At 41.7% G+C, this 13,064-nt stretch overlaps 1 protein-coding gene across 1 annotated transcript; it reads right to left on the reverse strand.

Annotated features, from left to right (window-relative positions):
* Window positions 1–586: 586 nt before the first annotated feature.
* On the reverse strand, window positions 587–12,839 carry LOC123662651. Its single transcript, XM_045597461.1, has 2 exons — window positions 11,971–12,839; window positions 587–889 (listed from the first exon to the last, which is right to left on the reverse strand). Exons 1-2 carry the CDS (start codon window positions 12,377–12,379, stop codon window positions 642–644), a joined length of 657 nt encoding a protein of 218 aa, XP_045453417.1. The 5' UTR covers window positions 12,380–12,839; the 3' UTR covers window positions 587–641.
* Window positions 12,840–13,064: the final 225 nt, after the last annotated feature.

Genomic DNA, 13,064 nt, shown 5'->3' on the forward strand with positions numbered 1-13,064 from the left:
GCGACAAAGGAGGATGTTGTAAAAAAAATTAATGCGCTACGAAGTAGCGTACGTAGAGAAAAAAGAAAGGTTGAAGAATCCACTAAGTCGGGAGCGTCAGCTGACGAAATTTATAAACCGTCGTTGTGGTACTATGACATGTTTGAATTTCTCGGAGATCAGGACATTCCTCGTACTTCACAGTCCAATATAGATGAAGCTGATCAAATTGAGGTAAGAAATACAAGTTTTTTTATACAAATGTGGCGGCGGTCGTATACGTGTACATGTGTGTGTGCGTTCGTGTGGTAATTAACAATATGTGGTTATTTTTATTATTATTTTTTTTTTATTATATTTTATTAGGTTAATTTTTTGTGTTATTTTTATTATTTCATTTCGTGTTCACTTCGCTCAGTGTGAAAAAACACGACGCGAATAGCCTAGCTGTAATCTAAATGGCTCAACAGATTTTGATGTTATTTTCTCACGTTTTCGAACTTGTACGAAAATTATTAATTTGGTTTTATTCTGTTTTATTTGACGGTTCATCCAGGAGACAGATATAAATACTTATTTGCTGTAAAGGTAATAAAACATTTATTAGCAATGCCATTATTTTTATTAGATATACCTAATCAAACTGAATACATACAATAAACTTAAGCCGCAACGAAGTTATCTTGCCACGATACGCTGCCTTCATTTACGAAGTAATTAGTAAATTTCTCTAGCACCTGTTTTGCATAGTTTAAAATGTTTCCTTGCCTTCGCTGTAAGTTAACCATAGTCGAACGGGTAGTATTATAGCCTTCCGTGATAACGGTACCATTTGTAGCATTTTCTTCATAAAAACATTCCCGGGGCGCACAAGAACTTCCTACGTGTTTCATTAAATAATTATGCAGTAAAAGCCCCGCAAGTTGATATTGCGATTGGCGGCCATCTTGGTGACGTAGTCGACGCCGACGTGCACCGTCAGTACCGTTCGCAAGGTCAGCCCGCGCTTACGTGGTTACGCTCCCTATTGCTTTTTGTTTGTGTTATCCAAGTTTTATTGTTGAGTTTTATTGTTGAGTTTTGTTGTTTAGTTTTGTTACCTGTTACCCTTTAAAATGAGTAAGAAATTAATTAACAGTCGTGCTCGTGAAATGATAATTAAAGTGGACAATTATTTTGTAAAAGAGAAAGAGGACTCTAAGTTGGTTATCCAAAATATAAACCGTGCCTTAAAAAATGCTTCGGACACTACTGAGGACATTTTAATGTCGAAGCATCTAGTAATAGACATTTTGAATATTTTGCAAAATTCTACCAAAGTCACGGAACGGGTGGCTTGTGCCACAGGCGTTGCAAAAAATACTGTGACGAAATTACAACGAGAGCATGAGTCAGCAACAGCAAGTGGCAGCAAAATGAGAACTCCTACCAATTTAATGAAACAACTTTTTTCGGATTTTATCGCGGTTTATTATTAACTTTTGATTCCCGACGTTTCGGATACTTTACAGCAACCATGGTCACGGGAGGACTGAGGTGTCAGACGTCCCAACGTTACAAAGTTATTCGAAACTACCCGACATACATCAATATCTTATTTAGTCCTATCTACGCAGAATGTGCTAATTGAGTCTTTAATCTGTGGTGAATTATGCTTGGTTTTTGATTTAATTATATTAATAATGGGGTCCCAAGCAGGTGGTAATTGCCAGCCATATTCTCTATTGAAATTTGGATGTTTTTTAATTTCAATAGCCTCACGGATCATCCTTGGTTGGAATCGGTGTTCTTTTGCGAGGATCTGTGGTTTATCGAATCTAATATAATGGCTAGCTGTGTCTAGACTGTGTTCACAGATTGCGGACTTAGTATAAAGACGATGTTTTAAGTTAGCTATATGTTCCTTAACGCGAGTTTGGATCGATCGATCGAAATAATAATGGAGTGACGTTTGAGACGTCAAACGGTACAGTTCATATCTGTGTATTCTCGCAATTTAAATAAAAATACGTACTTTTACCCTCTTTGAAACGCGTGGTTGTGAGTGTTGTGTGCCTGTGACGCTGTGGCATTGTGGGTGACACTCTGGGTGAGTTCTTTCCCAAAGAAAACTCGCGATATAATAATATATATCCACTCGTATAATATTATAGTAGAGGGTACTCTGTGAATTGAGCGTCTGCGCATTTATTGCTATACAGATCATAGTTTATAGCCTTGTCGCATCTATCGTGGAATAGTGGAACTAATTAGTACCAGTGCAAATATGGTTAATTGTGGGGGATGCGGTAAATTTCTCTCGCCGACAGGTGCCGTCACCTGCTCCCTGTGCCCGAACAAATTCCATAGGGCGTGTGTCGGTATTTCGGACAGGGGTCAGGTTTGCAGAGACTGGTCCTGCCCCGCTTGTAAGCGGAACTTTCGGAAAGGCGACAATAGCCAGACGCCGGTGAAGGGGATCGAGGAGGCGAGCGGGAGCCCCTCTAGCTCTCCCGGGGCGACGTCCAAGGACGTCGTCGTGGAGACTGCGGCCGTCGTCGTCGACCTTCGACGCGAGGTCGCAGAAAGCATCGCCGCTATGAGGGAGTTTCGGGAGGAGCTGGTACAGCTGCGGATGTCTCTCTCGAATCTCAACGAGCGCATGAGTAGCGTTGAAGAGAGGCTGAACGCTCTCGAGAAGCGCCAGGACGCCGGCAGCGCGGAGGAAGTCGTCGCACTTGAGCGCAAGGTCGAAGAGCTCAAACTCGAGCTCAACGAGCGGGACCAGGAGGCGCTGCTGTCCGACCTCGACATCGGGCACCTGCCCGAGGACAAGGGCGTGAGCGCGACGCATGAGGTGGCCGTGCTGGCGGCGCGGCTGGGCGTGGCGCTGGAGGCGCGCGACGTGGTGTTCGCGGAGCGCGTGGGCGCTGCGCCGGCGCCGGGCCGCCCGCGCCGCCTTGTGGTGCGCCTGGCGCGCCGCGGCCTGTGGGACGAGCTGCTGCAGGCGGCGCGCGTGCGGCGCGGCCTGTCGGCGGACGGGGGCGCGCGCGTCTTCGTCAGCGAGCGCCTGACGCGCCGCAACCGCGTGCTCTTTCACAGAGTGCGCGAGGAGTGCGGCCGGCTCAAGTGGCGCTACTGCTGGACGAAGCGAGGGCGAATCTTTGCACGTCGGATGGATGGAGACCCCGTTCATCAGTTTCGCTCGGAAGATGACTTGTCACGGGTGTTTGGCGACAACTGTTCGACCTAAAATTGAAAGATTAGTTAGAATAGGAAATGAAACACAGTATCTACTTATACACATTGTATTTAAGTTCATTTACAGAATTTTTCAAACAGATTCAGCTGATGCTCACACATATAATGTCTCTATTACACTATATACTCATAGCAGTTCCCACTATTATACTCACTACTTAACATTTGCTTGCACACAAACAGTATTTAACTCATACATTCACTACTTTAACTATACATGCATGCTACACACAATATTCAAGTCCACACCTACGGTATCTAATAACAACTGGTTTATAATTCTCATTGTTACCTATATATCTATGTTCATTGCAGTAAACTATCTTTTATTTTTTATGTCTCTAATTATTATAAACAATGACTAACAAAAAAAACCTAGCTGTTGGATTTTTGAATGCGGGGTCGCTATCGACCAATCAGGATGAATTTATAGCTGCCATAACAGATTTTAGACCGGATATAGTGGCTATTAACGAGACCTGGCTCAGGTCTGGTGAAGAGAGTAGGGCTCCAAGTTTGGTGGGCTACACTCTGAGACACATCCCTAGATCAATCAATATTAAGGGAGGACGAGGTGGAGGTGTGGGGTTCTACATACGCAAAGGAATCTATGCCCGTTGTTGTAAATATCCCACGTCTGACAAGGTGGAACAAATGTGGATCACGACCCGTATACAAAACCAAACCATCACTATAGGTACAGCGTACAGACCTCCCTGGCAGGATCCTGGCATCTTTTTAGATGCCTTATCAGATTCCGTAGCGGCTCTGCATCGAAATGACGGAATAATTCTAATGGGTGACTTCAACATTAACCTTCTCGAGACAAATACCAGTAGGTTCAGATTATTTCGTGATTTTTTGAATTGTTTCTCACTACAACAGATAATCACTCAGCCAACTCATTTTACCTCCCGTAGCAGTAGTCTGATAGATTTGATATGCTCTGACATGCCTGTGGGCTTGGTTGATGTAGAACATATTCCAGAGCTGGGTGCGCATGCCCTTCTAAAAGCAGAATTCAAAATTAAAAGCCAAAGTATCAGCCAACTTACAGAACATTAAGACCACTAAAAACGAAAAAGCTCAACTGATTGGGAATCTCTTGAGCAGTGTGGTAGTGTCAGCGAGATGGTAGAGTCTTTTACCAACTGTTTAATCAAGATAATTGACATGCATGTCCCCATTATAAACTTGAAATTAAAATATCCCCCCCATCCATGGATTACCGAAACTATTAGGTCAATGATGCGCATTAGGAACAAATATCATAAAAAGTATAAAATAAAAAAGACAGAGAACACTAAGGAATCCTATAAACTAATGAAGAGCATAGTAACCAAGGCAATAGAAGAGGAGAAAAAGAGTTACTTTAATAAATTTATCAATAACAACATAGGTAACTCCAAAAAGCTGTGGAAAAACCTCAAGCATACAGTTTTACCTAATAAAAACAAAACTGCTGACTTACCTTCACCCTTGCTGATCCTGATGCAATCAATAACCATTTTCTCACAGTACCGGGTGATAATCAAACTAACTTTTCTGATCTTACTTATTTTGTGCATCATCGTCACTCCTCATCCACTTTCTCTCTTAGTCCGGTAAGTGAGGAGGTGGTTCTGAAGGCTATAATGAGGATCAACTCCAATGCTCAGGGTCATGATGGTATATCATTAGACAAGCTCCAGCTGACACTGCCACAAACATTGCGCACCATAGTTGCGATCGTTAATCGCTCAATAACAGAAGGAGAATTCCCAAGTGGTTGGAAAACTGCTATGGTCAAACCCATACCGAAAGTTAATGACCCTACTTCTGTGCAGGATTTGCGGCCCATCAGTCTGGTACCTTGCTTGTCAAAGGTATTAGAGCGTATTGTCTGTGACCAATTAACCAATTATATTGAGAGCAATAGTCTACTTCCATCGTTACAATCCGGTTTTCGTAAGAGACACAGCACGGCAACTGCCTTGTCGGACATTGTCGATAATTTGCTTACCGCCCAGGATCAGGGGATGGTCAGCCTTCTCATATTGCTTGATTTTTCACGTGCATTCGACTCAATAAACACTGCGCTGCTGCTGTCTAAGCTAACATACTATGGTATCGATCTCCACGCTGTAAGATGGTTTCACAGTTATCTGCAGAACAGGCAGCAGTATGTAGAATTGGTTAGGGCTGATGGGTCACGGTATCGGTCGGGAGTTCAGTCTGTAGGTCGTGGGGTCCTTCAGGGCTCTATACTGGGGCCGATCCTCTATGCGTTGTACAGTGCCGACATAGTAGAATGTATCACCTTTTGCAAATACCATCTCTATGCTGACGACCTGCAGCTGTGCTATTCGTTTTTGCCAGTTGATTATGACTCTGCTATTGATAAGGTAAATATCGACCTAAAGACAATCTCAAGGTGATGCAAAACAAACTGTCTTGTCCTGAACCCCGAGAAATCCAAGCTCCTCGTAACTGGTTCTAGAAAAAAGATTGCTCTGTATGATAACATACCCATAAACATAATGATAGGTGGGGAAAGGGTGGAGCGTGTGGTCAACGTTAAGAGCCTGGGCCTGGTGCTCGATGGCGACCTCCGCTTTGAGAAACATATTATGGAGTGCGCCCGTAACTGCTTTTATAGATTGAAGCTTCTATATAACATTAGACCCTATATCAGCGAGAGACTAAGTTTAACCTTGTGCGAGTCACTCATACTATCTAAGTTAAACTATTGTGATACCGTCTATGGTCCATGCTTGCTTGTTAGAACTTCAAAACTCATACAGCGAGTGCAAAATGCTTGTGCACGGTATTGCTTTGGTTTGTCCTCGCGAGCTCATGTCACACCTGTATTAAATAATAGGAACATACTGAACATGGAGTCTCGCCGGAGGATGCACTTGTCTACAATGATGTTCGACTTACTGAGCACTGGCACACCGCAATATCTATTTGGCAAATTGGCGTGGACTAAGGTGCATGGAGGGTACCCCAGGCGTGCTTGTACTAGTGTTTTCGAGACGCCGGCGCACAGAACTGCTGCCTTTCGTGGATCGTTCAGGTTTGCGGCCTCCCGGTGCTGGAACGATTTACCGCCACCAATGCGCGAACTAAAATCCAGAGTCACATTTAAACGTCTTATAAAGGTACAGTTATTAACTTGGCAAAAAACCTAACTTACCTACGGGTCTACGCGACTTGCCGGGGCGGACTTTGTCTCGGTTTCCGGGGGGTTTGCACTCCTTGACTGGTCCCTACTACGCTCTATAACCACTGCCACGTCATGATATATAATTCTATTGTCCACGTCACGACCACGTTGCAAAAATACAACAAATTTTTTGTACAAAATATGTCGTCGTAACTCTTATTTGATGACAGTGACGTGACTTTTTCTCGCGTTAGCGGGTTGTCGCTCTGGACGTGTGCGTTTTTGGTGACAGCCTTGACAGAAGCTTGCACTCCGTATACGTTTTCTTATTTATTTATTTATTTTATTGATTTAATGTTATTATTTATTTTATGTATTACATATATATCTCTTTAATTATTTACTATAAGTATATTATTGACTTTGACTGTTAAATATGAGTGAGCATCTTTTGTGTGAGTCTAGTCAGGCTGTATGACTGTTATATTATTATATATTTCTTTTCTTTTTTTCTGGAATATTTTTATTGTTACTTCTGTTATTTTTTTCTCATTATTAAGTTTTTTTTTTCTTTTTTTTACGTGTCTATCTTTCGTTGATTTTTATTTTATATTCTCTTTTTATTAAGCACATTATGTTCTTGTGGCGTTTGGCGTCTGAAGTCGCCGATGCAGGCTCTGACGGAAGAGCAGCGCCTTAGCAGTAACAATTTGCTGCTAAGCAATGCTGAGGTAGAGACCTGGTTGGCCTTATAACTTAATTGTATTATTAAAATTTTAAATGATTATGGCCAATAAAGAACTTTTCTTTCTTTCTTTCTTTCTTTTCTTAAATAAGATATTGATGTATGTCGGGTAGTTTCGAATAACTTTGTAACGTTGGGACGTCTGACACCTCAGTCCTCCCGTGACCATGGTTGCTGTAAAGTATCCGAAACGTCGGGAATCAAAAGTTAATAATAAACCGCGATAAAATCCGAAAAAAGTTGTTTCATTAAATGAGTAAAATTCGCGTAAACATTAGAAAACAATTCCTACCAAAGCAAAAAGGCAAAGGAAGGAATATTTCGACGGATTTTCACTAACAGCGTTAAGAAATATCATTCATTCAATGTATACGGTGAGAAAAGAAATTCCTACAATGCGCAAAATCTTGGCGGCTGCAAAAGTAGACCTTAATTATACTGGTAGTGAAACTACATTAAGAAAAATAATTAAAAGTTATTTAGGCTACCAATTTAAACGCTGTTACCAAAAAAGACTGGCTCTAATTGAAAGACCCCAAATACAAGCGTGGAGGGCTAAATATTTACGCCGTATAAAACAAAATGACTCGCTTGGCGCTAACAAAAGACCCGTTATTTATCTCGACGAAACGTGGATACACGCGCACTGCACTGTAAAAAAATGTTGGCAAACAGCAACCGATGTAGGAGTGAGACGGAACGACAGCCCCGGCCGCCGATGGATAATTGTTCACGCGGGAAGCGAAACTGGCTTTGTTGACAATGCCCTTTTAAGGGACAACACCACTGTGACAGCTTCAAAAAATCGATTTTTTGAAAACCATCTAGAAAAATCTAGAATACATTTAGGAATCGAATGCCGTTGGTTGCAGGTCGAAAAAATAATTATTTTCGGAGATATTGAATGTTTTGTGGAGCGGTGCAGCGCTCCGTGACGCTCGGGGTCCCGCGCCGCCTCAGCCAGGTGCGGGTCTCAACCGGTCGGCTAGTATTCTTTTGTCTCCCTTCACAAAAACCGACTATGGTCATAAATTTCGTTTCGAAATAAGATATAGGTGGCAATAGTTGAGAAATTGTCAAGGCAGGTATAGGGATAGCGTCACAGCGACAGTTTACGAATAGAAACCACGCTATTCGCATCTAAACGCTCCGAATCGTTTCGTTTACAAATATCGAACGCTCAAAATTATTCTTTTAACATCGAAATGAATAACGAGAAAGTGTACGCGGGGAAAAAGGGTACGAAACGGAGCTATCCGACGAGGTCTCGATCGAAAATTTCGAATCGAAAACCTCCGAACCGTTATAGCTCTGAAAATCGTTCTGCAGAGAATGTGAGCAGGTCGGCGAAAAAGTTAAAATCGTCGGACGATTTAGAGATCGGTGTTACTAACGATTTTGGTTATCGTATAGTACACCTCTTTAATGCATTGAACATTATATCGACGTTAGTGAAGTGCAAAGTGTGTGATCACGATATAAAGTTCACTGAAAAAAGTTTGCGCGGACTCGGATTCAAAATCGAGGTCGATTGCGGCCATTGTGAAAAAGTGCAAATTAATTCGTGTCCTATGATTGACAATGCATACGAAATAAATCGTCGGATCGTGTTCAGTATGCGTCTTCTTGGCGTCGGTTTGGATGGCCTGATGAAGTTTTGTGCATTTATGGACCTACCGCGCCCCATATTTCAATCCTTCTACGATCGAATCGTAAATTCGATTTCGATTGCCACTCAAGCTGTGAGCGCAGTGAGCAAAAAAAAGGCTGCACTTGAAGAGAAGAGAATTTCGTTGGAAAATGGGATGGAGGACGGAATTATCGTTTCAGGCGATGGATCGTGGCGAAAGCGCGGTTTTAGTTCGCTATTCGGCATAACATCGCTTATCGGCTGGTACACTAAAAAAGTGATCGACGTTGTTGTGAAATCGAAATATTGCAAAGCTTGCCAGCATTGGGAAGCAAAAGAAGGCACCGCGGAGTACTGGGAATGGAAAAGTACCCACGACGATGAGTGCCAGGCGAACCATAGCGGCTCCTCCGGAAAAATGGAAGTCGACTCAGCTGTCGAAATGTTTCAACGGTCTGAAGAGCTCTATGGCATAAAATATAAATATTATATTGGTGACGGCGATTCCAAAACGTTTTTGGGCATATCGAATAGCGATCCATACAATGGTTTCGAGATAAAAAAAAGAGTGCATCGATCATGTCCAAAAACGCATGGGGACTCGCCTCCGCGAAATCGTGAAAAAACAAAAAGGATTGTCTGGCAGAGGAAAGCTCACTGGAAAATTGATCGACGAGTTGAGCACATATTACGGCTTGGCTATTCGGAGAAACAGCGATGATGTTGAAAAAATGAGGAAGGATATTTGGGCAACTATCAAGCATAAAATATCCACAGATAGTAAGCCACAACATGACGATTACCCAAAGGGAGCCGAGTCGTGATGTTCGTGGCAGCGAGCGGTTGCAAGCGGAAATATTTCTGAATATCGCCATAAGCCGCCTCTTCCTAAGGAAGTATTGGAGGCAATTACGCCAGTATATGAAAATTTGAGCAGAGACGATTTGCTGCAGCGTTGTTTGGGCGGCTTTACCCAAAACAACAACGAGAGCTTCAACAAATCGGTTTGGGCAATAGCCCCCAAGTGTCAGTCCGGGGGAAAAAAAATCATCGATATTGCCACTGATATCTCGGTATTATTATTCAACGATGGCCTGAGAAGCCTCATGAAAGTTTTGGAGACGTTGGGGGTAACCATCGGCCCAAATTGTTTCAATTTCTGCGTTGAAACCGACGCAGCACGGATCGAGCAGGCGGAGCGCTCGCTCACGGATGCTGCAAAAGAGGCAAGGAGAGCCTCTACAAATTCGAGAAAAGTTGCTAGAGACCGTGATTTGCTTCTTGAAGGCCAGCTATATGGTGCCGGAATCGCTGACTAGGTAAGAATTTTTTTTTCAATTTATCGCATAAAAACGAACTTCAAACTTTGAACGCGTTTTTCTCAAAACCACTTTTTTGAGTGCGGCACGCAGTAGAACTCGAGCAATTCTTATCCGATCGACTTCAAATTTGGACTGCATCAATAAAACTAGATTATCTAAAGAAGTACATAGGATTTTTTCGATATCTCAATAGATAAATAAATTATAGGCTTTTTTCGACGAGAAATATTGCTCGAAAATCGACTTTAAATTTCAATAGCGTCCCAATTTTTTAAAAATCAATATTTTTTCAAATCCCTATGTCCTTCTCTTCAAAATATCATATTATTAACGAAAACACTCGGTATTTTTTTTCAGATCGACTTTGAAGACAGTTCTGCTGCGTGCCGCGAATCACTGCAGAAGCAACGGCACCTGACGCGGGAGCTTCCCCAGCGCCACCATGGGGCGTGAAAATTTAAAAAAAATTTGTTATGTATCTTTAATAAACAACGAACAAAACAAAAAAAATTTTTTGAAATATCTCTTTTTTTTCCCACAAAAAAATTCTTGAAAAACGGCAACAAAAACAGGGGGTCACAGTGGTGTTGTCCCTTAATCTTTAAGGCAGACACCAAAACGGGGGATTATCACGACCAAATGAATGCGGACAATTTTACAAAGTGGCTTACAGAAAAATTACTTCCCAATATACCCCGCAACTCCATAATTGTGATGAACAACGCCCCTTATCACAGTAAGGAAGAAAATAAGCCACCAAACATGAATAATAGAAAACAGGTGATGGTTGAGTGGCTACAAGCTCACAACGTCGAATTTCCCAGCGAGAGTACAAAACCAGAACTATATTTATTAATTAAACAGCACAAACCACCGAAAAATTATAAAATTGACAAGTTATTAGCTGACAATGGCCATGAGGTCGTAAGATTGCCGCCGTACAACTGCGACCTCAACCCTATTGAGTACATCTGGAACCTAGTCAAAATGAGGGTGTCAGAAAAGAATGTGGAGCAGTTAGAGAGTCGAATCGAATCTCTGACGTTGGAGGCGTTGGCATCAATAACTCCAGATGACTGGCGAAAGGAAGTAAACCACGTGAAAAGACTCGAAGAGGAATATTGGCAGAAAGGTAGAATAACTGATGAGTTATTTATCATAAATACGGCAGACGACAGTGAATCTGAAACAATTGATATAGAAAGTAGTTCTGATTCGGAAGACAATATGAGTGGGATTGAAGAAATAGGCTAAGATTTTAAATAAACATACATTTTTTACATGCCAACCTGGTTTTATTTATAATTTACTAGCGGCCCGCCCGGCTGCGCCCGGGGTTATATTATATAAGCATACTGGACGGACAGACAGACGCAGGAAGTGACTTTGTTTTATACTCATCATCATCATCATCATCATCATTACAGCCTATACAGTCCACTGCTGGACATAGGCCTCCACAAGTTTACGTCAAAAATAACGTGAACTCATGTGTTTTGCCCATAGTCACCACGCTGGGCAGGCGGGTTGGTGACCGCAGTACTGGCTTTGTCGCACCAAAGACGCTGCTGCCCGTCTTCGGCCTGTGGTATTTCAAAGCCAGCAGTTGGATGGCTATCCCGCCATCGGTCGGCTTCTTAAGTTCCAAGATGGTTGTGGAACCTTGTTTTATACTACGTAATGATAATTATTTACCACATAACCCAGACATTAATTAAGAAATATTTTCATATTTACACATCAACAATATAATTTTTATGTACTTATGAGTGTAATCATTGTTTTTTTATAACAAAACTAATCATTTATGGTGCTTTTTTCTATCTGTACTTTTGTGTGACGGATGACGTCACGCAGCTGTTATTGTGACAAGGTTCCATCGCAATATTAACTTGCGGGGCTTTTACGCATGTTGCCATCACTATTTTTTCTATATTCTTTGGCTCTAGATTTATTACAGTATGGTATATTCGAAACCTAGATGCTAAAATACCAAAAGCATTCTCAACAATATGTCTAGCGCGAGACAATCTATAATTAAATATCTTTCTTTCGCGTGAATGCAAGTCAGCTTGTCGAAACGGTTTTATCATATCAACTCTTAAAGAGAATGCGCCATCAGCAACAAATACATATGGGAGACTTGTTGAGCTGTTTTTGACAACTTCAGCGTCTGGAAGTTCCATTTTGTTATCTTGGAGCATTTCAAAAAACTTGGTATTCTGTAAAACACCTCCATCAGAAATTCTGCCATTTGTCCCAAAATCAACCAGCAGAAATTCGTAATTAGTTTCTACTATTGCCATAAGCACCATACTGTGTCGTTTTTTGTAATTATAGTAATACGATCCGCTGTCAGCAGGTGGAACTATGTCAATGTGCTTACCATCGATCGCACCTAAGCAATGAGGAAAATTCCACCTTTCTTCAAATTGTTGCGCTATATTTCTCCATTTTTCAGATGACTTAGGAAACTATAACAAAAATTATTGTTTTAAGAAATTGCTGATACCAGGGATGCCAATGAAACTTCGGATACAGTAACTCCAGAAAATATAAATATAGCACAAAACTCATCATCCCAAGAACAGCAGCAAGAGTCAGCGGCGAAACGACCAAGATCATCAAGACCCGGTAAAAAAAAACAACGAGCCAGAAAAACTAACGAACGAAGTATTAACTTCTATTAGGGATCACTTTAAACGACCTGCAGCTTCACTACCACCCCAAGAAGACCGGTATGATTTTCTAAGTAAATCAATAGCATTGAAATTAAGGGCGATGGAAAAACGCCAGCGGGTTATAGCTAAAAAACTTATAAATAATACTTTGTTTGAAGGAGAAATGGGAAATCTTACCACAGAAAGCTATCAGAAAAGAAATATTCCACACTATCATAGATGTCTATACATAAATTCTCCTAGTCCGACATCCATCTCAAGTACTAGCCCACATCACACACAAAGTCCAAGTCCATCATTGATGCAACAATTTCAATAT

The sequence above is a fragment of the Melitaea cinxia genome, chromosome 19 (genome assembly GCF_905220565.1).
Source record: "Melitaea cinxia chromosome 19, ilMelCinx1.1, whole genome shotgun sequence".
NCBI classification, from domain to species: domain Eukaryota; kingdom Metazoa; phylum Arthropoda; class Insecta; order Lepidoptera; family Nymphalidae; genus Melitaea; species Melitaea cinxia.